This window comes from Prionailurus viverrinus, chromosome C1 (assembly GCF_022837055.1).
Source record: "Prionailurus viverrinus isolate Anna chromosome C1, UM_Priviv_1.0, whole genome shotgun sequence".
Lineage (NCBI taxonomy): Eukaryota > Metazoa > Chordata > Mammalia > Carnivora > Felidae > Prionailurus > Prionailurus viverrinus.
In genome coordinates, this window is record NC_062568.1 from 88158917 (window position 1) to 88185436 (window position 26520).

The 26520-nt window shown below is 36.9% G+C and overlaps 1 protein-coding gene across 1 annotated transcript in view; it reads right to left on the reverse strand.

Annotated features, from left to right (window-relative positions):
• Positions 1-26520, reverse strand: part of THSD7B (thrombospondin type 1 domain containing 7B) — a 759038-nt gene that overhangs the window by 86295 nt on the left and 646223 nt on the right. Inside the window, exons 15-16 of the mRNA XM_047871837.1 lie at positions 22140-22273; positions 15059-15209 (exon numbers count right to left, since the gene is read on the reverse strand). Of these exons, the coding sequence (XP_047727793.1) occupies positions 15059-15209; positions 22140-22273 (285 nt within the window). The remainder of the gene's footprint in view (positions 1-15058; positions 15210-22139; positions 22274-26520) is intronic.

Below are 26520 nucleotides of genomic sequence, written 5' to 3' on the forward strand. Positions count from 1 at the left end.
AGAAGTGTTCATCAATAGATAACTGGATAAAAAAGATATGGTGTATATATACATATGTATGTGTGTGTGTGTGTGTATACCATACATACATATGCATATATGTGGCATATATATATATATACACACACAACTCGATATTACTCAGCCATAAAAAAAATTAAATATTACCATTTGTGACAACATGGATAGACATAATGGGTATTATGCTAGGTAAAATAAGTCAGAATATAAATATCATATGCTTTCACTTATATATGGAATCTAAAACCAAAACAAATGAACAAACAAAACTGAAACAGACTCATAATTACAGAAAACAAACCAGTGGTTTCCAGAGGGGAGAGGGGTGGGAGAATGAGTGAAATAGGTGAAGGGGATTAAGAGGTACAGTATGTAAAATGTACAGCATAAGGAATATAGTCAATAATATTGTAATAACTATACATTACATGTCATCAATGTATGGTGACAGATGGTAACTGACCAATCAGGGTGAGCTTTTCATAATGTATGTAAATGTCATACAATTATGTTGTACATGTGAAAAATATAATATTGTATGTCAACTATATTTCAATAAAAAAGAGAAAATATACCATATTTTAATTTTTAACTGGATATACTGAGGTAAAAATCTTTTCAAATTCACATTAAATAGAAATTTAATAAACATCCAAATTTCTTTTCCTTCAAAGTTTAACAAAAATGGTAGAAGTTTTATTGGGAATAATAAGATATGGAAATAACCAAAGATATTGAAAACAAAAATAAATGACAGGAATGTATCTGCTCAAACACTGAAAATACATACTAATATATATTTAAGGTATATGAACTAAAACAGAAAACACAAGACTTAAACACCAATATATGGAAGAAAACAGAAATGTCAAAATGCCAGAAATACACACCCACACACACCCACACACGTTTACACAGTATGTGATAAATACATATGAGATAAATACCATGTGAGAAAAAGAGAGATAATCACAGATAGGAGATTAAATGAATTCAAAGAGAAAATTACTTTAAATTGATTTTGTAAAAAATCTAGCAAAATATGCCATGCTCATGCATTATGTCAAAGACTAAAATTGACTCAAGAAGTAGAGGATTTCAAAGGAACATAACTGTGTAAGAAACTGGAAGGATTTTCAAAAACATTCTATTGGATAATAACCTGGCTCCAGATGTGTTTAAAATTTTAAAGAACAAATTCCTCTATTTCAAAAAACTGGCTCACAGGAAAGAAATATCTGGAAACCTTTCACATGTATTTTTCCAAATAAGCATAATATTAAATACAACATTTTAATATGAGAAGAATGAGAGAAACATCCTGAACCAATTAAAATAATGATAAAGTATAATCATATAGAGTTTTAAAATACATGCACATTACAAAGTCGGTTCTATTTTGAAATCATAATATTCATAAAGGACAAACTCTAAAACTTGTATCAATAATAGTAAAAAGCATTTGATGAAACAAGTCATTTCTGAAAATATATATACATATATACAGATATAGTTACAAATGTTAAAAAGGAATTTAGAGGAAATTCTTAAATATGAGAAAAAATGGATCAAACATGTTATGATTAAAACCAGGGAAAGACTAAAATGATTTCTTTTCGATTTTTGGCATTACTTACGAAGTTCTTGATAATAAAAGGTCTAGAAAAATAATATAAACATCAAAAAAGATAAAATATAATTATTTGCAGATTTTGTGGTTATATATAGGTTGTATGATTATATCATATGGAAAATCTAATAATGTAAACTAACGGATCAGATGGAAGATGGCAGTGTAGGAGGATGCTGGGCTCACCTCATCCTGCTGATCCCTTAGATTCCACCCACATCTGCCTAAATAACCCAGAAAACCACCAGAAGTCTAGCAGAATGGACTCTGGGAAGCCAAGCACAGACAAGAGGGCCACAGAAGAGGGTAGGAAGGGTGGAGAGGTGGTGCTCGCTACACAGATTGCCTCGGGGTGGAGGGGCAGCCCGCTGGGCAAGGCAGAGCCCCCAAGTCTGACTTGCAAAAGCAGAGGGGCTGGACTGCATGAGTTCTGACAGCCAGTGGGACTTAACATCTGGAATGTTAAAAGTGAACAGTCCTGCTCCTGGAGAGCGGGGAGGGTGAGAGGACACTGGGAGGGAGAGGTGTTGAGCCCCCGAAGACATAGCTCAGCTCCGCGGGAAACAAAGGTGCTGGTGGGCGCCATCTCCCTCTCCCATCCCCCAGCTGAAATCCCAAAGGGAGCCAGTTCCTGTCACCGAACTTGCTTGCACCGCACAAACACCCAAGCGCTGTTCTTCTGTGGATCCATCCCTCTGAAGGGTCTGCCTACCTCCTCCCAGTGCCGCAGGGCCCCTCCTGCAGGGGACAACCAAGGGCAAAGTGAGCTAAGCCTGACTCTCCCGCCCCTGTGCACCTCGCAGATCCACCCCAGCTAATACACCAGATCCCATCAAAGCAGCACCACAAGGCTGGCAGTGTGCAAGTAGCCCAGACAGGGGCCACACCACTCCACAGTGAGTCCTGCCCCTGGGAGAGGGGAAGATAAGGTACACACCAGTCTGACTGTGGTGCCAGCGGTGGGATGGGGGCAGACATCAGGTCTGACTGTGGCCCCGCCCACCAACACAAGTTACTCCAGACAGCACAGGGGAAGTGCCCTGCAGTTCCACGCCACTCCAGGGACTATCCAAAATGATGAAACGGAAGAATTTTCCTCAAAAGAAACTCCCGAAATAGCGACAGCTAACGAATTGATCAAAAACAATTTAAGCAATATAACGCAACAAGAATTTAGAATAATAGTCATAAAATTAATTGCTGGGCTTGAAAAAAGTATAGAGGACAGCAGAGAATCTATTGCTATAGAGATCAAGGGACTAAGAAACAGTCAGGAGGAGCTAAAAAATGCTATAAATGAGGTGCAAAATAAAATGGAGGCGACCACAGCTCAGATTGAAGAGGCAGAGGAGAGAATAGGTGAATTAGAAGATAAAATTATGGAAAAAGAGGAAGCTGAGAAAAAGAGAGATAAAAAAAATCCAGGAGTATGAGGGGAGAATTAGAGAACTGAGTGATGCAATAAAATGGAACAATATCCGTATCATAGGAATTCCAGAAGAAGAAGAGAGAGAAAGGGGCTGAAGTTGTACTTGAACAAATCATAGCTGAGAACTTCTTGATCTGGGGAAGGAAAAAGGCATTGAAATCCAAGAGGCACAGAGAACTCCTTTCAGAAGTAACTCGAATCAATCTTCTGCACAACGTATCATAGTGAAACTGGCAAAATACAAGGATAAAGAGAAAATTCTGAAAGCAGCTAGGGATAAACAGGCTCTAACTTACAAAGGGAGCCCCATAAGACTAGGGGCAGACCTATCTACTGAAACTTGGCAAGCCAGAAAGGAATGGCAGGAAATCTTCAATCTGATGAACAAAAATATATGCAGCTGAGAATCCTTTATCCAGCAAGTCTATAATTCAGAATAGGAGAGATAAAGGTCTTCCCAAACAAAAACTGAAAGAATTCATCACCACTAAACCAGCCCTACAAGAGATCCTAAGGGGGATTCTGTGAGTGAAATGTTTCAAGGTACCAGAGACATCACTACAAACATGAAAACTATAGACATCACAATGACTCTAAACCCATATCTTTCAATAATAACACTGAATGTAAATGGACTAAATGCTCCAACCAAAAGACATAGATAAGTTGATAAAAAATTGATTTAAAAAAAATACCCATCTATTTGCTGTCTACAAGAGACTCATTTTAGACCTGAGGACACCTTCAGATTGAAAGTGAGGGGCTAGAGAACTATCTATCATGCTATTGTAAGTCAAAAGAAAGCTGGAGTAGCCATACTTACATAAGACAAACTAGACTCTCAATTAAAGGCTGTAACAAGAGATGAAGAAGAGCACTGTATAATAATTACAGGGTCTATCCATCGGGAAGAGCTAACAATTATAAATGTCTATGCACCAAATACGGAAGCCCCCAAATATATAAAACAATCACAAACATAAGCAACCTTATAGATAAGAATGTGGTAATTGCAGGGGACTTTAACACCCCACTTACAACAATGGATAGATCATCTAGACACAGGATCAATAAAGAAACAAGGGCCCTGAATTATACATTGGATCAGATGGACTTGGCAGATGTATTTAGAACTCTGCATCCTAAAGCAAAAGAATATACTTCCTTCTTGAATGCACTTGGAGAATGCTCCAAGATAGATCACATACCAGGTCACAAAACAGCCCTTCATAAGTATAAAAGAATTGAGATCATACCACACACATTTTCAGACCACAATGCTATGAAACATGAAATCAACCACAGAAAAAAGTCTGGAAAACCTCCAAAAGCATGGAGGTTAAAGAACACCCTACTAAAGAATGAATGGGTCAACCAGGCAATTAGAAAAGAAATGAAAAAATAAATGGAAACAAATGAAAATGAAAATACAACAATCCAAATGCTTTGGGATGCAGTGAAGGCAGTCCTGATAGGAAAATACATTGTAATCCAGGCCTATCTCAAGAAACAAGAAAAATCCCAAATACAAAATCTAACAGCACACCTAAAGGAAATAGAAGCAAAACAGCAAAAACACCACAAACCCAGCAGAAGAAGAGAAATAACAAAGATCAGAGCAGAAATAAACAATATAGAATCTAAAAAAAACTGTAGAGCAGATCAATGAAACCAAGAGTTGCTTTTTGAGAAAATAAACAAAATTGATGAACCTCTAGCCAGGCTTCTCAAAAAGAAAAGGAAGATGACTCATATGGATAAAATCATGGATAAAAATTGAATTATTACAACCAATCCCTCAGAAATACAAGCAATTGTCAGGGAATACTATGATAAATTATATGCCAACAAACTGGACAACTAGGAAGAATGGAAAAATTCCTAGGCACCCACACACTTCCAAAACTCAAACAGGAAGAAATAGAAAATTTGAACAGACCCATAACCAGTGAAGAAATTGAATCAGTTATCAAGAATCTCCCAACAAATAATAATCTAAGACCAGATGGCTTCCCTGGGGAATTCTACAAGACATTTAAAGCAGAGATAATACCTATCCTTCTCAAGCTATTCCAAAAAATAGAAAGGGAAGCAAAACTTCCAGACTCATTCTATGAAGCCAGCATTACTTTGATTCCCAAACCAGACAGAGACCCAGCAAAAAAAGAGAACTACAGGCCAATATGCCTGATGAATATGGATGTGAAAATTCTCAATAAGATACTAGCAAATCAAATTCAACAGCATATAAAAATAATTATTCACCATGATCAAGTGGGATTCATTCCTGGGCTGCAGGGTTCAATATTTGCAAATCAATCAATGTAATATATCACATTAATAAAATAAAAGACAAGAACCATATGATCCTGTCAATTGATGCAGAAAAAGCATTTGACAAAATTCAGCATCCTTTCTTAATAAAAACCCTTGAGAAAGTCGGGATAGAAGGAGCATACTTAAACATCATCAAAGGCATTTATGAAAAGCCCACGGCTAATATCATCCTCAATGGGGAAAATCTGAGATCCTTCCCCCTGAGATCAGGAACACGACAGGGATGTCCACTCTCACTGCTGTTGTTTAACATAGTGTTGAAAGTCCTAGCATCAGCAATCAGACAACAAAAGGAAATCAAGGCATCAAAATTGGCAAAGATGAAGTCAAGCTTTCCCTCCTTGCAGATGACATGATATTATACATGGAAAACCCAATAGCCTCCACCAAAAGTCTCCTAGGACTGATACATGAATTCAGCAAAGTCACAGGATACAAAATTAATGTGCAGAAATCAGTTGCATTCTTATACACTAATAATGAAGTAACAGAAAGACAAAGAAACTGATCCCATTCACAATTGCACCAAGAAGCATAAAATACATAGGAATAAACCTAACCAAAGATGTAAAAGATCTGTATGCTGAAAACTATAGAAAGCTTATGAAGGAAATTGAAGAAGATACATTGGAAAATGGAGAAATGGAAAAACATTCCGTGCTCATGGATTGGAAGAACAAATATTGTTAAAATGTCAATACTATCCAAAGCAATCTACACATTCAATGCAATCCCAACCAAAATTACACCAGCATTCTTCTCAAAGCTAGAACAAGCAAACCTAAAATTTGCATGGAACCACAAAAGACCCCGAATAGCCAAAGTAATATTGAAGAAATAGACCAAAGCGGGAGACATCACAATCCCAGACTTTAGCCTCTACTACAAAGCTGTAATCATCAAGATAGCATGGTATTGGCACAAAAACAGACACTTAGACCAATGGAATACAATAGAGACTCACCAGAATTGGACCCACAAAAGTATGGCCAAGTAATCTTTGACAAAGCAGGAAAGAATATCTAATGGAAACAAGACAGTCTCTTTAACAAATGGTGCTGGGAGAACTGGACAGCAACATGCAGAAGAATGAAACTAGACCACTTTCTTACACCATTCACAAAAATAAACTCAAAATGGATAAAGGACCTGAATGTGAGACAGAAAACAATCAAAACCCTAGAGAAGAAAGCAGGGAGTAAAACCTCTCTGACCTCAGCCGCAGCAATTTCTTACTTGACACATCCCCAAAGGCAAGGGAATTAAAAGCAAAAATGAACTATTGGGACCTCATAAGATAAAAAGTTTGTGTACTACAAAGGAAACAGTCAACAAAACTAAAAGGCAATCAACGGAATGGGAAAGGGAATTTGCAAATGATATATCGCACAAAGGGCTAGTATCCAAAATGTATAAAGAACTCACCAAACTCCACACCCGAAAAACAAATAATCCAGTGAAGAAATGGGCAGAAGACATGAGTAGACACTTCTCTAAAGAAGACATCCAGATGGCCAACAGGCACATGAAAAGATGCTCAACGTCACTCCTCATCAGGGAAATACAAATCAAAACCACACTGAGATATCGCCTCACACCAGTCAGAGTGGCTAAAATGAATAAATCAGGAGACTATAGATGCTGGGGAGGATGTGGAGAAACGGGAACCCTCTTGCACTGTTGGTGGGAATGCAAACTGGTGCAGCCACTCTAGAAAACAGTGCGGAGGTTCCTCAAAAAATTAAAAATAGACTTACCCTATGACCCAGCAATAGCACTGCTAGGGATTTATCCAAGGGATACAGGATACATAGGGGCACTTGTACCCCAATGTTTATAGCAGCACTTTCAACAATAGCCAAACTATGAAAAGAGCCTAAATGTCCATCAACCGATGAATAAAGAAAATGTGGTTTATATACACAATGGAATACTACTTGGCAATGAGAAAGAATGAAATCTAGCCATTTGCAGCAAGGTGGATGGAACTGAACGGTGTTATGCTAAGTGAAATAAGTCATACCAAGAAAGACAGATACCATATGTTTTCACTCTTATGTGGATCCTGAGAAACTTAACAGAAGACCATGGGGGAGGGGGAGGGAAAAAAAAAGGCTGGAGAGGGAGGGAGCCAAAACATAAGAGACTCTTAAAAACTGAGAATAAACTGAGGGTTGATGGGGGGTGGCAGGGAGGGGAAAGTGGGTAATGGGCATTAAAGAAGGCACCTGTGGGATGAGCACTGGTGTTGTACGGAAACCAATTTGACAATAAATTTTATATTAAAAAAAAAAGAATGTAAGGGGCGCCTGGGCAGCTCAGTTGGTTGAATGTCCAACTTCGGCTCAGGTCATGATCTTGCAGTTTTTGAGTTCGAGACCCACGTCGGGCTCTGTGCTGACAGCTCAGAGCCTGGAGCCTGGTTTGGATTCTGTGTCTCCCTCTGTCTACCCCTTCCCTGCTCATGCTCTCTGTCTCTCAAAGATGAATAAACATTAAAAAAAATTAAATATATATAAAAAGAACTATGCAAACTAATTGAAAAAGGCAACCAGTAAAATTAATAAGGAAACTTAAAAAACATAGTAGGTACAAGATACATATAACATTCAAGTTTAATTAGACCTTAGAACTAACCAGCAGAAATGCATAACCAGCAGAAATGCACACAGAAAAAAAAAATTTACAGTTATGTAAATTTTAATTGCATAGGACAAAAAAATGAAGAATAGAAACCCTCTCATGAACAAGTTAAAAAATACGTACAATATAAAATACAGAAACAAGTCAGTGGAGGAATATTCATTTAGAATTTAAGAGAAAAGTCTATTTCATACCATATACAAAACTAAAAGCCAGATGAATTAGATATCCTCATGTATTTTTAAACAATAAAAATATTAGAAATATTTTTTAAATAAATCTTTTAAGTTTTTAAGCAAGAAATAACTTAGTTTCATAGAAACTAAATACTTTTCTGTGGCATGAGACACCATAAATTGTGTGAGGATATCAACTGATAGAGATTTGGGTTAAAGACAGAACACTGTGAAGAACTTCAGGAAATACTACTAAAAGATCTGAAAAAGGAGGTGAAATTAGGACTCAAAACTAGGGCTCATTGAAAGTCTGTTTTTGAAGCAGTTAACCCACCCATGTAGCCACTGCCCACTTAGCATAGCCAGATGCTAGCCTTTCTCAACTCTCAGGAGTAGACCTTTGTTATTTGAAAACAAAACAAAACAAAAAGGTAAACTAGAATTCTCTGCACCAGGGACACTAGGCACAATGGAGCAGACAGTTACCATTTGGAAAATAAAGGGATGGAATGAAATACTTCCTATGTAACAATGAGACCTCTAGACTTTCCCCCTATTTTATTCTCTACTAAATCATATCTAAAAATAGAGGTCAAGAGGTAAAGATAAGTAGAGTAGAGGCAGACAGAGACAGAGATACTAAGTGCAATAGAAACTTATTTTGTATCCCAAATTGATGATAGTGAGATTCAAAGAAAAATCACACTGCAAAAGAAAGAAAAATAAATTAAATTAAAAAAAAAAAAAACAAACAACAACCTGGATGAGCCCAAAGGCTGCCTTTATAGGATTATCATTTGCTACTACATTGCATGAAATGAGACCCTTTATTTGGCAGGGCCTAGTATAATTCTGGAAGTAAGAATGGTTCTAGGTTATATTAAATCTCACTGACAGTGGGGTAAAATACTCCACAAAGCTCTGAGTAATGAATTACTGGCTTCTAATAAAGAGACAATATCAATTTAACAAAAACAACCAGAGTTTTCAGTCCAGCATATAAAAAAATTATCATTTTCCTCCACTGGCCTTCAGTTGTGAGTCAAAGAAAAGCATAAGGCAACTTAAGGGTCATGACCATTAGACATGCCCTTCAGAGACAAATACAGGTTGTCATCTGCATGTTATGGATTGAAAAGAGGTTGATAAAGTGCTTGGAGGTGAACATGAGTAGTATACATTGGGGTACATTGTTTTCCTGGAAACATAACTTTTAGAGTGCTGTTTCAGTGCTAAGGTACTGAAAATGCTGAGTCATCAGTAATAAAATGTCACTGTTGACAGACCCTACAAAAAATAATACTGGAGCGCCATGAAAAAAATAAGGTTTTTCTTAGTCCTCAAATGCTTACTTCTGGAGCTCTTAGAAAATTGGTCTACATTTCTCTATCTCTTTTAAACTAAAAGTTTCTTCATCTGGGAGGGTAATGGTAGTATATATCTGTTAGTATATACCTATACTGGCATCATATTAAGATTATGAAAGAATCCAGATTCAGTTGCACTTAAACTCTAGTTTCTTTGCAAAGCCCTCCTTTGTGATGCTTCTTCAGAAGTTGCCCTGGTAATAAGGCAAAGATTTGAGTCACTGTTTGATCATGAGATTGTATGTGGACAGCTGTTAAATGAGTCTCCAATTCCTACAGTGAAAGGGTATGCCCAGCTTTAGTTCTGACCAGCTTTTGGTGCATTCAGCTGGAAGTAAATCAATTAAAGTTCAAGTAGGTTTGCTAAACTTAAGTCATCTTTCTGGATAGGGTTTGCAAAGGTTTATTTCTGTAAAGTATACCTCACTTTGGAATTCACTTCTAGGACCCTCTCTGCTGCCTTCTATCAACATTATTGTTTCAGAAATTCCTTCAGTGAGCCTCCAAGGAGAGTCATAAAAATAGAAAATCTGTATTACTCAATAGAAAATTTCTGTAGGGATTGGCAGCATACATGACGAGAACCATATATTCTTTCAGTTATGTCAAGGGCTGAACAGTTTCTGAATTTAGAAATTTATAAACCTCTCTTGAAGAATATATGATTCTATGAATAATACTTATCAGCAAAATTTATGAAGAATAAGGATAAAAATGGGAAACAATTAGGATTAGGTAGGTAAAAGAGAAATTCATAGTAATAAACAATGAACAATTATATATGTATTTTTCATATTTGTGTACTTATACACATATGTATACCTTTAAAGGGTGAACACTATTGAAAAGGTTTTTAAATGTACAATTCTATAAGCTTCCTTCCACATTAAAGCATTCTAGAGAAGTAAGCATATTGGAATAAAAAAAATAAATGAGGTGTGTGTGTATGTTGTATGAAAAACAAGAACATAAAAATAAGTGAAACACGTGGTTTTCCATTTTCTTCAAATTCTGCCTTGAATTGTGTTTGTTTTGCTTGATCCATTTATAGTCTCCAGTTCTTTCCAATACAGTGAAAATGGTCCCAACACAATTTTTTATGCCTTTGTCTTATTTGCTCTTTGGTATGCTTTGCAATTGGCAGTAACTTTAAGGTCAGTGACCCATTCATTCAAAGTTATCTTTCTGAAGCTTTATTTTTAGGGACTGCTATCAAATTAAACATAAGTCATTTTTTCAGCAGAGAAGGTGACATTTTATTTCTGTAAGATCACATAATAACCCATTTTGTGTGAAAGAAGGGACATTACCTGTATGACTTAGAAAATATATACCAACCTATCTTGTTTCCCAACCACAGTATAAAACTTTGATTTGCTTCTTACTTTTATTTCTTTTGTTTTTAATAAATCTGTATCAAGTAATACTTGTGCTGTTCACTTTATACACATTATCTCTAATCTTTAAATGATCCGGAAAAGCAGTGGCCATTGTCCTTATTTCCCGATGAGGAACTTGTAACTTGGCCATAGCCACACAGCCAGCAAGTTTTCCTGTGCATTAGGTCACACCCTCATTTGTGACTATTTTGCTTTCCCTCCTTGGCAAACTAGTCAAATGATGTAGATTATTCAACTTATTCACAAATCCAATAACCAAAGTAAACCACAAAAAGAGACAACAGATTTTACAGGTTAGCATATTCTCTAGGACAGGAAGTATGGATTCTTTTTCTTTTGAGTGGTTAGGGATTATGTACAGATTACACAGACTTAAATAGTCATGCCCCTTTTGCTAGCTGTTTAAAAGCAGGTTACTAACCTGAGACTCAGTTTGCTCATTTATACATTGGGAGGATAATAGTATATTTCATAGTGGCATTCTGCAGATTAAGTGGGATAATAAATACAAAGTGCTGAGCACATTTCTGGCATATGAAAAGCATCTGTAAATATAAACTAGGTGTCCAATTAATTCTACATGCTCACTCAATATTCAACAAATGGTTGTGATTACAGTGAGGTTGATTGAGAAAAAAACATGACTTGAATGTAATGGCCTTAGCCTTGGGACTCAGAATGTGTTCTCAGAATAGCAGAATCAGCATCACCTGGAAATTTTATAAATGCAGACTCATGATCCTCACCCAGATGTACTGAATCAGAATCTATGGGACAGGGCAGAGATACTGTGTGTAAATGTACTTTCTGGAGGCTTCTTACATGTGCGAGAGTGAAAGTCATTGACCCAGAGGTTAGGAAGTATAATCATTTTATATATTGCCTACCACTTTATTAGTAAACACAGTGTGAACTAATAAACACTGCTACTCAGCTATTGAATCCTTTGTTAGACATACACAGTATGCACTTATAAAAATACCAGAGCTCTGAGTTCTTTGGTAGCAGTGATGGTCTGTCTCATATGCTTAGCCTGAGTGTAGGACACATGCTGGGAAATCAAAACATAATTTTACTTAAATAATTGGTTTTGCTAAGCTTGTTTTAATTAACTGGCAAATCTGTTTACTATATTTAAAACATATTAAGCTTCTTTCACATTAAATGTAGTTTTTACAGTTAAATCAAAATGTAAATTTCAGAGTACCATATAAAGACAAACATACTTTTGTCTCAGAAATATCCTGTTTTTGTTTGTTTCTTTGTTGGTTGGGGGGGGGCACTTCTCCTTATTTGTTTTTTTTTTTTTTTGGTTATGTGTTTGACTCTAAGTCACACTCTATGTGTGTGAGTGCCCTTGGAAGAAAAAGATGAAAGAAAAACATAGTGAATTGGTCCTATTAACATATGTCACACTGCTGACTATCAAAGGAGAATTTAGTAAAATAATGGCCAATAGTTAGATGCACAAATCAGTACGTGCTATAGAGAACAATTACACAATTGTTTTATTTTTCTCAGAAAATGCACATTGAAGTGCTAATTAAACGTCAAGTATAAAGATCCAGCTTGCTAACTTTGCTATAATCATGATCATGATCATTATCATGTACTGCTTAAGCACCTATAACGTTGGGGCATTATGCTAAGATATTGCAATGTATTAAAATTATGCAACACATTTAAGAGAGTCAGGTTTGAGCCCTGACTACATTTTTTTTCCATTTTAAAGACTTTATTTACACTTGAGAGCAGCACAGCATCTAGAAAGAACAAGGTCATTGTGGTCAAACAGACCTGAGTGACTGTGGACAAATGTGTATCATCATAGCATAGTGTTATGAAATTCCAGCACAGTGCTTATTACATAAGATGTGCTCAATGAAAGTTATTACTGTTGTCATAGCTGCTATTATTATTATTATCATTATTATTATTTTACTGAGCAGGTACATAAGCAGTTGACAGACCAACACTCTCACTTCCTGCTGACAAGCGAGTAACTGCCAATGTCATCTTCCAGACATATGAAAGGTGGCTGAAATGCTTTCTCTATCTCCAATTTCTAAGTGCTCTAAAAGTAGTGTGATTATGTTGGGAAAAGCAAACCTTAAAGAAAATTGCCTCTTAGAAATTCAAAGAAATAAACACAGGATGCCAGGCCATCATAACATTGTATACAATGCTCCTACAACAGACATTTAGCTCAATGGACAGACTCTTTGACTTAAGAGGGCAACATTTTCATTGTAATGTGAAGCCTAATGGAGTTTACTGTGAGAAAACTGGAAAAAAGAGAAGGAAGATCATGACCTCTACATTTAACTTATTCAGGTTGCTAATTCTTCTGCAAGTTGATTAATAATGTATGCTGCCACATTTTCTAAAGTGTGAATATATGTACTTATAACTACCTATATGTAGTCAAAGAGTAATCATACTGACAGTTAACTTGCTTTGTTCTACCTTTTTGATTTTTTAATTTGGTGGGAGGGAGAGAGACTGAGAGGGAGAGACTGACTGAGTTGAGGAAAGAGGCAGAGGGGGAGAGAGAGAAAAAAAAATCTTAAGCTGAGTGTGGAACCTGACAGGGGACTTGGGGCTTGATCACACGACCTTGAGATCATGACCTAAGCCGAAATCAAGAGTCAGACACTCAATTGACTGAGCTGCTCAGGTGCCCTGAACTTGCTTTGTTTCTTAAAATAAATGCTGCATCTTAAAGAAAGAGAAGTAGTGGGTCTAAATCTACCTTAATTCTTCTAAGATAAGGGAGCCAAGGATGTAAGAGCAAAGGCTTTGTCTTCAGCAGACAGCATCAAGTTTATTCCCAGCTCCATCACTTATTCAGTGTAAAACTTTGTGCAAGCTACTTAGCCTTCCTGAAAATCAGTTTGTCCATCTGTATAATGGGACTGATAATATTATGTACTTAGTAATATTGGTATAGGGTCTAAAGAGAGTAATTTTACATGTGCCTTGCACACAGTAAGTGCTCAATAAATGTTAACTTTCATTGTATTTAAGTTATACAAAATAAGTGACTTAGTAGGACCAACATTCCATTCCTACAAATTACCGTTAATATCTCTTCATCTTAACATTGTGTTGTCCTACCCCCCCAAAACAAGATACAACAAAGAAAAAATAATAAAGGGAAAACTCTTTAGGAATTGAATATGGAGATGTCAAAGATAAGTCTGCAATATATAATGATGAACCAATAATTCAAAACTGCAAGTAAAGAATATTAACTGATTTCAAAAATATTTTCCATTTCCATGCAAAGATTTAACACAATATTCTTATAAACTGTCAGTATCACCACTGAATTCAAAGTACCCTAAGTCTCCCTTTCCTAATGTTTGGAGCCATATAACATACTCCTTATCCTCTTTTTTTTTTTTTTTTTTTAGCTCTGTAAGCTGAAATACAAGTCTAAAATATCAGAATTTAGTTTCTGAGAATATTAAGTAGAACCATTCTATTTGAGGAATATTTATTTTTCCACACTCACGTTATTTTTCCACTTTTTTAAAAAAGAAAAAAATAAAGGCAAATGCTTTAGACTTTAAAAAAGGTTTTTGTCAGCTCTGGAAGAAGAACATGACAAAAGAACACCTCATCTTCAGGAAAACAGCAAAAGGCAAAAACAGATCATCACTAACAGAAGCTAAATTACACAGGAGAGTTAAGCTACTAAGATATAATTGATTCTGCCAGGATAAAAATGGAACAGAACCAAGAGATTACAATGAGAATCATCTTTGGTACTAAAGACCTCTTTAACAATGGGTGTGCATTCAAATCCTAGTGTGATCATTATAGGCTTATTTTCCTTGTTCGCGTTCCCATGATAAAGGCCTGAAGAGAAGCACTGGCATTTTAAATTGTTCAGTCTCGCTTGCTGAATTTTTTTTTCTTCCTTCTTAGGCAAAATTATATTCTCATGTTACTAGAAGAATGTTTCGGAGAGCAAGTACTGTGAATATATAGCGGCCAACAGTGAAGATAGCACTGGAGGATTAGGGTACTGATAAGGGAAGAGAAATTACCTGTGGGCATTTGCTCCAAGGTCCCCACTCAGACATGACACATTCACTGGGACACAAGAGAGAGCAGGACTGGGTTTCTGGGGGAATTTCATCCTGGTTGCACAGGCTGTTATCCACGGCTCCCCCTTCACTATCTGCAGCACTCACGCATCTGCAAAGCCAGATCAAGGGATAAAACAATAGAGAGTAAATTTAAAATAGTTATGATATAGTTACTTACCCCTCAAAGATAGTTAAACATAAAATAAGACTAGCAGAGAAATCAAGGGAAAAATATTCCGTCTTCAGCCAGTTGACCTTTATTGAATGATAATCCTTTATTCAGCAGAGCAGGAGAGAATAACGCAAAAAAAACCACTGGAGTCCACTGTCATTCTTGAAGAACTCTCTATCTCAAGAGACCTACACTATTTTAACTCAGGTCCAGCACAGAGTGAATTTTCTTTTTACGGTAACAAATTTTGAAGTCTTTCCTTCTCTGAATGAATTCATCATCACTTTTTAACAGTGAGAGCCTTCATAGTTCCTGTGACTCTCTTAGACCTTTCCTACACTTACATCTCACATCATCCAAACTTCCTTAATCTTTGTCCAATTTAAGGTCATGACCAAGTAATGTGAAACATAATTGAATATGTTTTTCTTTCAAGTATTCTCTTCATTTCAGTAAGGAATTTTGGCATCACAAACCAAAGGTCAATATGTAAGCATTTACATGCAGCATTTGAGCACATGGTGTACAGATGCTTGGTCTAATCTATGTTGGGCTTGAGAAGAATGCTGGCAAAGGCAAGACAAAATAATCATGCTATTGATTCAATCAAATTAAAACCGAAGTATTATACCACTACATACCCACTGGAATGGCTTCAGTGAAAAATATGGAAAATATCAAGGGTTGGCAAAAATATGCCACAACTGTAAGTCTTCTTACATTGTCGGTTGGAGCACAAACTCCTTGAAAAACTAGCTGGCAGTATCTACCAAAACGAAACATAGACATATCATGTAACCCAACAACTCCATGCCTATAACATGTAAAGAAATGTGTATGAATGTGTATCAAAAAAGAAAAAAAAAATCTGACAATATATGCATATTAACACTATTCATAATCATCCAAACTAGAAACAGTCCAAATATTCAACAAGATCAATAGATAAATACATTGTGGTAAGTAATTCAATTAAATGCTATCAAGGTGGTAGGAACGCATGAACTATTGTTACATTATAGAGCATGGACGAAGATCACAAATCCAATGCTGAACAAAAGAAGATAGACACAAGAGAGTATGCTCTACACAATTGCATTCATATAAATTTAAGAAGTAGGCAATATTCATCTACAGTATCAGAAGTCAGAATAGTGGTTTGGGGGAATGGTTACTTACTGATAAGGGCTTAAGGTAGTCCTGGTAATATTTTATTTCTCAGTCTCTGGGCTAGCTACACAACTGTGTCTTTGTTGTGAACACCCATTCAACTATACCCCTATGAGGGGGCATTTCTCTGTATTGATATTAAATCCCGATTTGAATTTTATGTTTCAATTCATTTTTTCAAAAATGTTTAAGAAAGACCAGTTGTGTGCAAGTCTCTTCTGTTAGATATGGGATTCAAAGTTAGTATTTTCAATAATAATTCATTTAGGGACGATTTTTAAGGATTTACTGGGTAACAGGCCCTTGCCTGGCTGTTGAGATATAGAACTGAAAGAAAGAGAGAAAGAGAGAGAGAGAGAGAGAGACAGACAGACAGACAGACACGAGGGGCAAGATCCCGACTGTTAGGACACTTTTCTTCTAGTGATGATAAAGTGAAGATGAAAATGACAATAATGAAGAGTTAAATGGTGCCATTTGCTGATCTGACAATTTCAGACACAATGCCATAGCCAAGGAATAAGCATTTTAAGATACATATGCTGGAGAAACTTTGGTGCTCCTCAAATCATGCTATACTAGAATGAATTATGGAGAACATGAGCAGGGGAGGGGGTAGAGGGAGAGAGAGAAAATCTTAAGCAAACTCCATGCTTACCATGGAGCCTGATGCAGGGCTCAATCCCATGACCCTGGGATCATGACCTGAGCCAAAATCAAGAATTGGACGCTCAATCAACTGCCATACAGTTTTGTTTTTAATTCAGGAAAATGGCAAAGTAGTCCATTACCTTGTACACAATAAAATAAGCTTTGTGAGGTGCTAAGTAATGAAAGACTATATATTGTATAAAGGAGGTTAATGTAGAATAGGAGAGAGAAGATGTAAGTAATGCCTTTTAATATAGGGAGGCATTGTATAGAGTCATCTATGAACTTTAATTTCTTTTGTGGTAAGAGTCAATAGTGGAAGTAAAGACCACAAAATATCTTATGTGTCTTACTCCGGACAAACTTAAAAGTTGGAAATTGCTTTCCTTCTTGCCTGCATGCTCTCAGCTGATATTCTTTTATTATTTCACTGAGAAAGAAGAGATAAGACTTCTGGTCAGTGGCATCCAATTCAGTGTTTGCATTAGCTTTTGTTCACTCCCAATATGCCAGAAAAACAATAGTAAAAGAATTTGTTACAAAATCCACAAAAAGCCCACAAACAAAGAAAACCCAAAAACCCAAGGCATTTCCCTACAAGGACAAAGAACATGGGAAAAGGACAAAAACAACAAATAGAAAATAGATGAACTAGTGGTAACTAACTTAGCATACATACCAAGAAAGCTGAATACTAAGACTTCAAGGAAAAACAAAGGAAGTAACTCCATTCACACCCCAGAACACATAAAAATTTCAGGACTTGTGGCACCAAGTACCTCTGGAAATATGGATGAAGGTGAGGCTGAAAACCTGGAAGATTTACTGATCATGTGTTTAAGAAGTACCTGGGCCCTCAGACTCCCTCCTACTTCCAGTCCACAAGGATAGTTGATGGCCTCTCTACTCCCCTTGCAGGTAACTGAAGGTTTATTATCTGGAGGGGTCACAAAAAGAATCTTTGGGCTAGAACATGCATGCCTCACTTAAGGATGGGAGTATCATACTGAAAAATAAGGGTTTAAGTATGAGTTAACACACTGAAAAAAATGACCACAAACCTAGAAGTTTAAACAATGCAGATTTATTATCTTATAATTCTATAGTATAGAAATACAACATGGATCATACTAGGCTAACATCATTGTTTTGGCAAAGCTGGAGTCCTTTCTGGATGCTATAGAGGAGAAACCACTGCCTTATCTTTTTAAAGGTTCTAGGGGCACCCACATTCCTTGGGCATGGCCCCTTTCTCCATCTTCAAAGCCAGCAGACTTGCATCTCTCTCTGCCTTACATCTGTAGTTACATTTCCCTTTCTCGTACATTTCCTTTCCCACTTTTAAGAACCCTTGTGAATGAATTGTTCCCGCCCAGACAATCCAGGAATATCTTCCCTTTTCAATCCTAACATCATCTCTGCAAAGTCCCTTTTGCTATGTAAGTTAACATATTCACAGATTTCAGTGATCAAAATGTGACATCTTTAGGGGGCCACCATTCTGTCTACCATATCAACAGCTTTCTTCCATTAGGTTCCCAAAACACTGGCTGCTAGGATTATCTATTTCATGCATGATTTACAAAGAGACTTTTCTGGTGGTTTTGACAAGCCCAAGAGTAATGACTTAAAAAGACTGATATTGAAGATGTTCCAAAATGAAAATGCCCCTGCAGATACATATTCTGCATCATCAATTTCTTTGCCATATGTCCCTTCAATTGTCACCTCATTTCTTCTCAAAACTCATGGCAAAACTGTTTTAAAGCTAGTCTATATTTGCTCTCTCCACATGCTTCTCCCCCACTTCTTCCATAACCACCTGCTGAATTTACATTCATCATATGTTTATTACTAATCCAGATAAACCTTTTATCAGCATCATTAACAGACTCCACATGGCCAAACTCAACAATCAATTCTCATCTTAGTAAATTTCTGACAACCATTTGAAACAACTGATTATTTGTTTTCTTGAAAAACCCTCTATCTTCCCATTTTCATGGTTTTCCTCCTTTTCCAGATATTCTTTTTCAGTGCCTTTGTATAGTTTTCTCCTTGTTGTCATCATGAATATTGGATTTCCCCAGGTCTCCATTTCTTATGTTTTTTCTTATCAATATATACCAAATGTATAAGCTGTTGATGCACAAATTTATACCACTGTCTCTCTCTGAACTCCAAAATGGTACTGTCGCGGTCGGATGGCTAAAATCATCTCAAATTTAATGTGTTCAAAAGCTAGCTTTTGATTTTCTCTCTGAAACTCGCTTCTAATACTCCTCATCTCAACAAATGGCACCATCATTCCTATGATTGTTCAGGCACTAAAACCTAGCCATCATCTTTGATGCTTTTCTTTCTTCCACATTCTACAATCACTTTATAAATAAATCCTGTGGTCTGTACTTTCCAAGAATAGTCCAATGTGACCTGCTTACCATCTTCATTATTACCAAGCCCAAGCTAACCATCCGTGTCCCTGAAAACTTCATCCCAGCTTCTACTTATGTACTCCAAAATACCTTCTCTACACTACATCTGACAAGGTCCTTTCAAATGCTAATAAGACTGTGTAATTTCCTCTGTCTCAAACATTTCAAACAGTTGGAAAAAAAATTCTTTGACATTGTTTTAGAAGGCTGTGTGATTTGAGTAGTGACACCAGCCATATGGAACACCTTGCTATTCATCTTGTTTTAACAAGCCAAAAAAGGTTTCTGGCTTTGGACACTCCTTCTCCCTGGGATTTCTTTCTATAGATCTTTATATTCATTCAGATCTCTCATCTTATTCAGATCACTGCTTCAATATTTTGCTGACGAACCTCTCCAAAACAGTATCCCCACTCATTCCAATCCGATTTTTTTTTCTTGACATTTCATAGTAAAGACATTCCATTATGTTTATGTGTTTATCTTTTTTTTCCTGCTGCTACAAGTTATTTGAGGATAGAAAATTTCGTTCATTTTATCCCCAGTGCCTAGACTGCCTGACACACAGAATATTTTTGAATTAATAGAAGATTGCAACCCAAGATGAACCATGAAGATGTCCTCCAGATTAGAGGTTTCAAGAAAGAGAAAGGATAAGCTATTTTATTCATTCTAACAGCATCTTATTAAGGTCAGTAGTGGTTTGGAATGCAACACCTGGAAAATCTGCTTCCCATAATTAGTGTTATTATACACATAAAGCGTGACAAAATTTGCCAGAACAAAATTTGCAACAAAATATCACAGACTAGGTGCCTTAAGCAACAGAAAATTATTTTCACACAGTTCTAGAGGCTCCAAGTCTGAGATGAAGGTGCTGGCAGGGTGGTTTCTTCTGAGATCCCTCTTGTTGGTTTGTAGATGGCAGATGGTTGTCTTCTCCCTGTGGCTTTACATGGTCTTCCCTTTGTGTCTGTGTCCTAATCTCCTCTTTCTATGAGGACATGGGTCAGATTGGATTAGGGCCCATCCTAGTGACGTCATTTAACATTAATTACCTCTTTAAAGAGGCTGTCTCCAAATATAGCCACACTTTGAGGTTCTCAAGGTTTGGGCTACAATACATAAATTTTGGAGGAATGCAATTTAGCCCATATCAGAGTGATATTCAGTAGCTGTGTTACTTTTATTATATCAAGCTCTAATGTTTGAGCTGAGAAGTTAAAGGCCTTCTTGTTTAAGTATGTTTTTCCTCAATCAGCCTGCCACAGTTCTGTTGGTAGTGATTTATTCTCTTAAAGCTTTCCTTTCTCTCCTGAGATTTTGCTTTAGTACTGGTAAGAGGCCTGTCTGGGATGAGAGTGGAGGTACCACAGCTCAGCTGCTTGTTCCTTGATAAGCTAGATTGATCAGTCATTTCTCAAAACCATGAGAACAAGACACAGGAGACACAGATTTTGAAGAGAAAAAAGTCTGCGACAACCTGAGCACACCAGTCCCAAGAGGAAAGGGGACTGAACAAAGTGACAAAAAGACAATTTCTCTACTAGCCATTCACTTAGGTTGATGAGGAGGAGCACATCTATAGTTTCACTAACAGCTATTTCTTCCAACATGCTTATCAGTGGTTTTGCAACATTGGGACTAAGTCACAGAAATGGTGGATGTGGGTGCATACTGACTTATGGAATAAAGTAGGTTCACTGATGTTCAGTAACAATCAACACTTATAAGCAGTCAATCCAACAGTGAACTCATAGGGAGTTACAGGCTTTGGGCACTGTCTGTTTGACATGGAGCTTCCTAAATCTCGCGAATGATACCCTATGCTCATGCGATTCAATAATTGGCTAAACTCTATTTTCTTCTTGAATTCACATACTAACCATTGTTTATCATTAATATTTTAGTTTTTGCTTGTTCAGTCTCTAACATTTATTCCCATTATTCTCAGTTAGTAAAGAAATTCTTTCTTTCCAAATCGTTTTTGAATAGGCCATTTTGACAAATTCAGACCAAGTGTTTTCCTTTGCTTATCACTGCTATATTTACAAGACAAAAACATTAAAGAAGACCGCTCTGTAAATAACCCAGAATTCACTAAGTTCTTTCAGAGGTGTGCTTTCTTTGTATTAAAATTCATTGCTACTGTTTATAAATATTCTCAGACTTTAGTTTCCAGGGATAATAGGGAGGGTTTAAATTGAGCTTTTCAATGCATTGACATTCCAAATTAAGATCATGTCCATCAACTATACTACCCATAGAGCAAAATCACAGCCAAAATCTGTTTTCAAAATCTCCGTAACTGTTAAGACTTACTTATAGCTGATTATGAGTCAGTGAAGGGATGCCAGCCTGCCCATGCAATTAGCTTTCCCACCTAAGTCATTTGTAGGAAACGGTAAAGACTGTGACTGAACTGCAGAGGAAATCCCACTGTACACATGGCAGTTAGGGCACATATGCTTCCACAGATACTTGATGATGAGCGAAAGCCAGAGTATGCGGTGTCAAAATCAGAGTGTACTTGGATAAGCAACACTGTTCTTTTTATAAAAATGTATAAGTTCCACAGGCCCATTTCCCAAGTGTCTCCATCTTTACACACCTGATTTTCCTAGATTGCGTTCCTCCTCCGCAGCACAGAGATCTCAGCTCATTGTGGATTTTGCATGGAGACCAGTGTTCTACAACCCAGGAATACTGATTGCATTCACTGTAACATGGGACTGCCTCATGGACCTGCCAAGCAAGAATAGGAAAGGAAAAAAAAAATTATGTCGAACTACCCAAGGTATATGAAAACAGCCTATCTTTTAATAATGCCTGATGAACATAACCCAAGAACTATACTCTGGCTAAAACAGCCAAATTACACTCCCAAAAAGCAAGATGTATTTGGCTTCTCTGAAATTACTGACTTGCCTAAAGAAACATACAGGCGAAATCAACTAAGATTTGATGGTATGCCTTCACAGAAGAGAACAAAGGACAGTCATTTCCTACCACTGAAAATAAGAATTCCATTACCATTTCATTTCCTTGAAGACCTCACACAGCATCTATTAGACTGTCCAGCTCTCAATTATATGGCGTATTGTATTCTCAGATGTACTTTAAGATGTCAATTGAAACAAATATAAGTAAGGAAAATTTACTCTTGAATATAAGAGGTCCTTAGAATGCATAAGAAAAGTGGTGTTATTTGCACCGGAAATTTCTTTTTATGCCCCCAAATGATCAATGCTAACAGGCAATCATTTAGCCTCCTGGGTATTGTGGCTTCATATGAATTCATCTATTTGTAGGATGTTTTCAGAGCATAGCTATAACACTCAGACACACACACATACACAGACACACACACACACACACACACACACACAAGACAAACACTGCTAGACTATTAAAGGTTGTGCATGATTGATTACTGACTGTGAATATTTACACCTTTATGGTAAAAACAATGATTACAGTAAATGAATTCTTAGGTTACTTCCTATGCATTTGTTTGTGATGATTTTTTCCCCCTACAATTGTATCCCAATGGGTAGTCAATTGAGTTTGCCTATTTAAGACTGAATTTAAAATGCATTAGTCAATATAGAGCACAGCACTCTCCCTTGGTAAAAAAAATGTTTCATTGCGTGAAAGGTTACTCTAGATCACAGAGAGGGCTCTAATATAGCACGCTGATGAAGAGTGATTCAACCTATTACCAAAATACTTAATTAATGCTTTTCCTTTTTAATAAAAATTTAGGCCTGAGTTCTTTTCTCCCACTGCCTTTCTAATTCCACAAAATCATAAATGATGACTAGGCAATGCTATCCAAACAGAACTGTTACTTGCAAGTTTCCACTAAATGTGAGGGAAAGCACTGTGTAATGGGATAATCAGAAAACAAGATTGGAGCACCGTCAGCATGTTAGATGGAAATCAAATGAGAAAAGGTTATTTGTGAGACTACATCTTAGGAATCACAAATAATGTCAGAAACTATTTTTAACCATGGGGTTCTATTTGGCTCTCTCACCTAGAGCGCACAAGGAAAAGGAAAACCACAAAGTGAAAAATATGTGAGGGCAAAATGAAAGGAGATGGGGAAATAGAAGTGGAAATGGGTGTAGGAAAGTAAGGAATTAAGTAATAAAAGAATCACATTTCATGCTGCGAAGGCTGCCAAGAATGGAATGAAAGGTTTGGAAGCAGAATCTACATTAGAATAAGGAGGTAATAACTTGTAAGGGAGAAAAGTCTGCCTGAAAAACTTCTAGCATGGTAGATGTAAGAGAAAAATCGACAAAAATGAAAAGACAGGAACCCAACCGAGCAGACACCTGGAAAGTGAGCTGATGACAGCTGAGGGTTTAGTCAACTCAACTATACCAAGAAATAAAGATTGCACTGAATTTATGGGCTTGTTCTATAAACTTTTCAATAGGTACCAGACCATTTAAGTAAAGCTCTTTGGCTTTCATATGAAATGCATGAAAGCCTGCCAAACCAACTTGGTACAAATGGCGTAGATGAAAATATTAATTAAAAAAGTGTTTTCCCATACTTCATGTATGAATGTGAAAGCAAATGGATGGAATATGTTGAGAGGGGCCTATATTTCTAAAGCTATCAGTACTAGGCAGAGCTTAGACTACCTTCCCTCCTATGGAAACCCCAAAGACAGATGGAGGGGGGAAAGAAAGAAAACCTGTTTAGTTGCATATTCCTCTGATATACACATTTTAATGTCTGGTCATATATTGGTTTACTGTTTTTACTCTTTATGCTCTGCAATCTACACCTGTAGCAGAGTAACCAACCTCAATGAAAAGCTGTTGGAAGATATGGAGCATATTTAGGTAGGAAGATGTTGATCCATCCTCTTGGCTAGTGGTATATAAAAAAGCAACTCTTAAAAAAGATTCTCCAGTCACGTGGATTTACTTGTTTTTCTTCCCCCTCAGATGTGTATGCTATTTTAATATTGCTCATACTGTTACTTATAGCTGATAAACCCCTACCCTTCCTTCAAAGCCCAAGTAAACCCCACCGCTTCCGCAAGGCTTTTCCCATGATCCCTAGTTGGCATATCTTTGGTACTCACTGGCTGTCTCAGTTTTCAGTAGACCTGTAGCCAGATTATAACGTCAGGATGCACATGTACAGAGCCAGGACAATGCTGGAGGTTAGAACCTCATTGTGTGTTGCTGGGGGAACGGGCACATTAAATAAAGTCATCATCTCACTCTTTCTCTAAATGTTTCCTATTTCTCACACCACTTTAACTCGTTTTCTCACCTTGGTCTTAATGTGTACTTTTTACTTTATATAATAAGTCTACTTTTTACTTCAAATAATATGGAGAGAATAAGCTCAGAGAAACACAATTTGTACTTTTCATACCTGATGCTTCTGGTCCTAACCAAAGTCAAACCTGGATAATCAGCATTTGTTTAGGTGGCTACTTAAAGAAATTTTTGACAAGTAATTGTTGAATTGAAACTAATTTTTTAAGGGAGCCCAGTTGCTAATTGGCCCTCATGTAATTCTCCAGAGAACACAGGCCCACTAAACAGAACATGGTAAGGGGTATTTTGCAAAGCCCAAAGGACAATAAGGAGGAACAAAAATAAAAACCTCTCCTTTCCATTATGGGCTGGCATGAAGAACAATCACTGTGTCATTAAAAGGTACCGCTTGATGATTTTGTTATGGGGAAAAACCATGTCCCTTAAGAATTGTGAGAATAATGGTGCCTGGGTGGCTCAGTTGGTTAAGTGTCTGACTTTGGCTCAGGTCATGATCTCGCCATTCCCAAGTTCAAGCCCCACATCAGGCTCTGTACTGACAGCTCAGAGCCTGGGGTCTGTTTCAGATTCTGTGTCTCCCTCTCCCTCTCTGCCCCTCCCCTGCTCATGCACTCACACGTGCTCTCCCCTCCCCACCTCAAAAACAGTAAAATAAACATAAAAAAAAAAAGAATTGTGAGAATTGTCTCCTTACAGTCCTTGTCCATCAGGCAAGGAATCTTATTGAGAGGATTAAAACAACCAGAAGCAGCAAAAAGTGCAGTAGGCATTCAACAATAAAAATTAACTACCCAGCTGGCCAATTTCTTCTCCTGTCAGTCCTTTATGTTCTGGCCATTTCATATTGCTGTTTAGTTGGTGCTTATTACAGTTTCATAATGGAAATGTGTTAAAGCATGGACTTTATCAGGGAATCATATGGAAATGTTCTGAAGGAGAGAAATGAGCCATGAGAAAGTTAAATGAAAATCATTCCTAAATGGCACAAATTAGGAAGAAAATAATAGGGTTTAATAGGGCTATAGATGCTAAAAATGCCACTGAAAAATCTAAATCCTCTGAGAGGCAACATTTGATTCTCCTAGTAATGAGTCTTATTTATTACTTCTTCAATGGGGAATTGTGTTTTTATAATTTTGCCAGTTCTGGAGTCATATCATAAACTTATTCATTGAGTCGGTCTTTTAATATTTATTAAATACATCTCCACTCATTGTAACTGATCAGTTTAACTAAGTACTGTTTTGTGATACCAGTCTCCAACTATAAACGGACTTCCCTGGCCTACACTTGGAAGCAGGGACTCAGTGGTGCTCAGCAGATGTCATTATTAATTATCAGAGTCCTAGGGCTTAAGGACTCAAATAAAGCAAACAAACAATAACCACAATCAAAACAAAAACAAAGAAAGGAAAATTTATGACTTCCAATTTTCTGTGGTAATAACCCTTTGCTCCAGGGAAGCTGCCAGTCAATGCCCGGGTAAAAGTCTTCAGGCTGTAGACTTCCATGCTGGGGACTGAAATTAATCACTAGAACTTGACATCGGTTCAAAACCCCATCTAGGAGCAGAAATTCCTGCAAATCAGAGCCAGGTCTGTACCACTGGAGTGTAAGAGGAAGTGGTCTTCTTGGAGTGGTGAGATCAATAAAGCACTATGGGTTCCCTTCTGCCTCAAA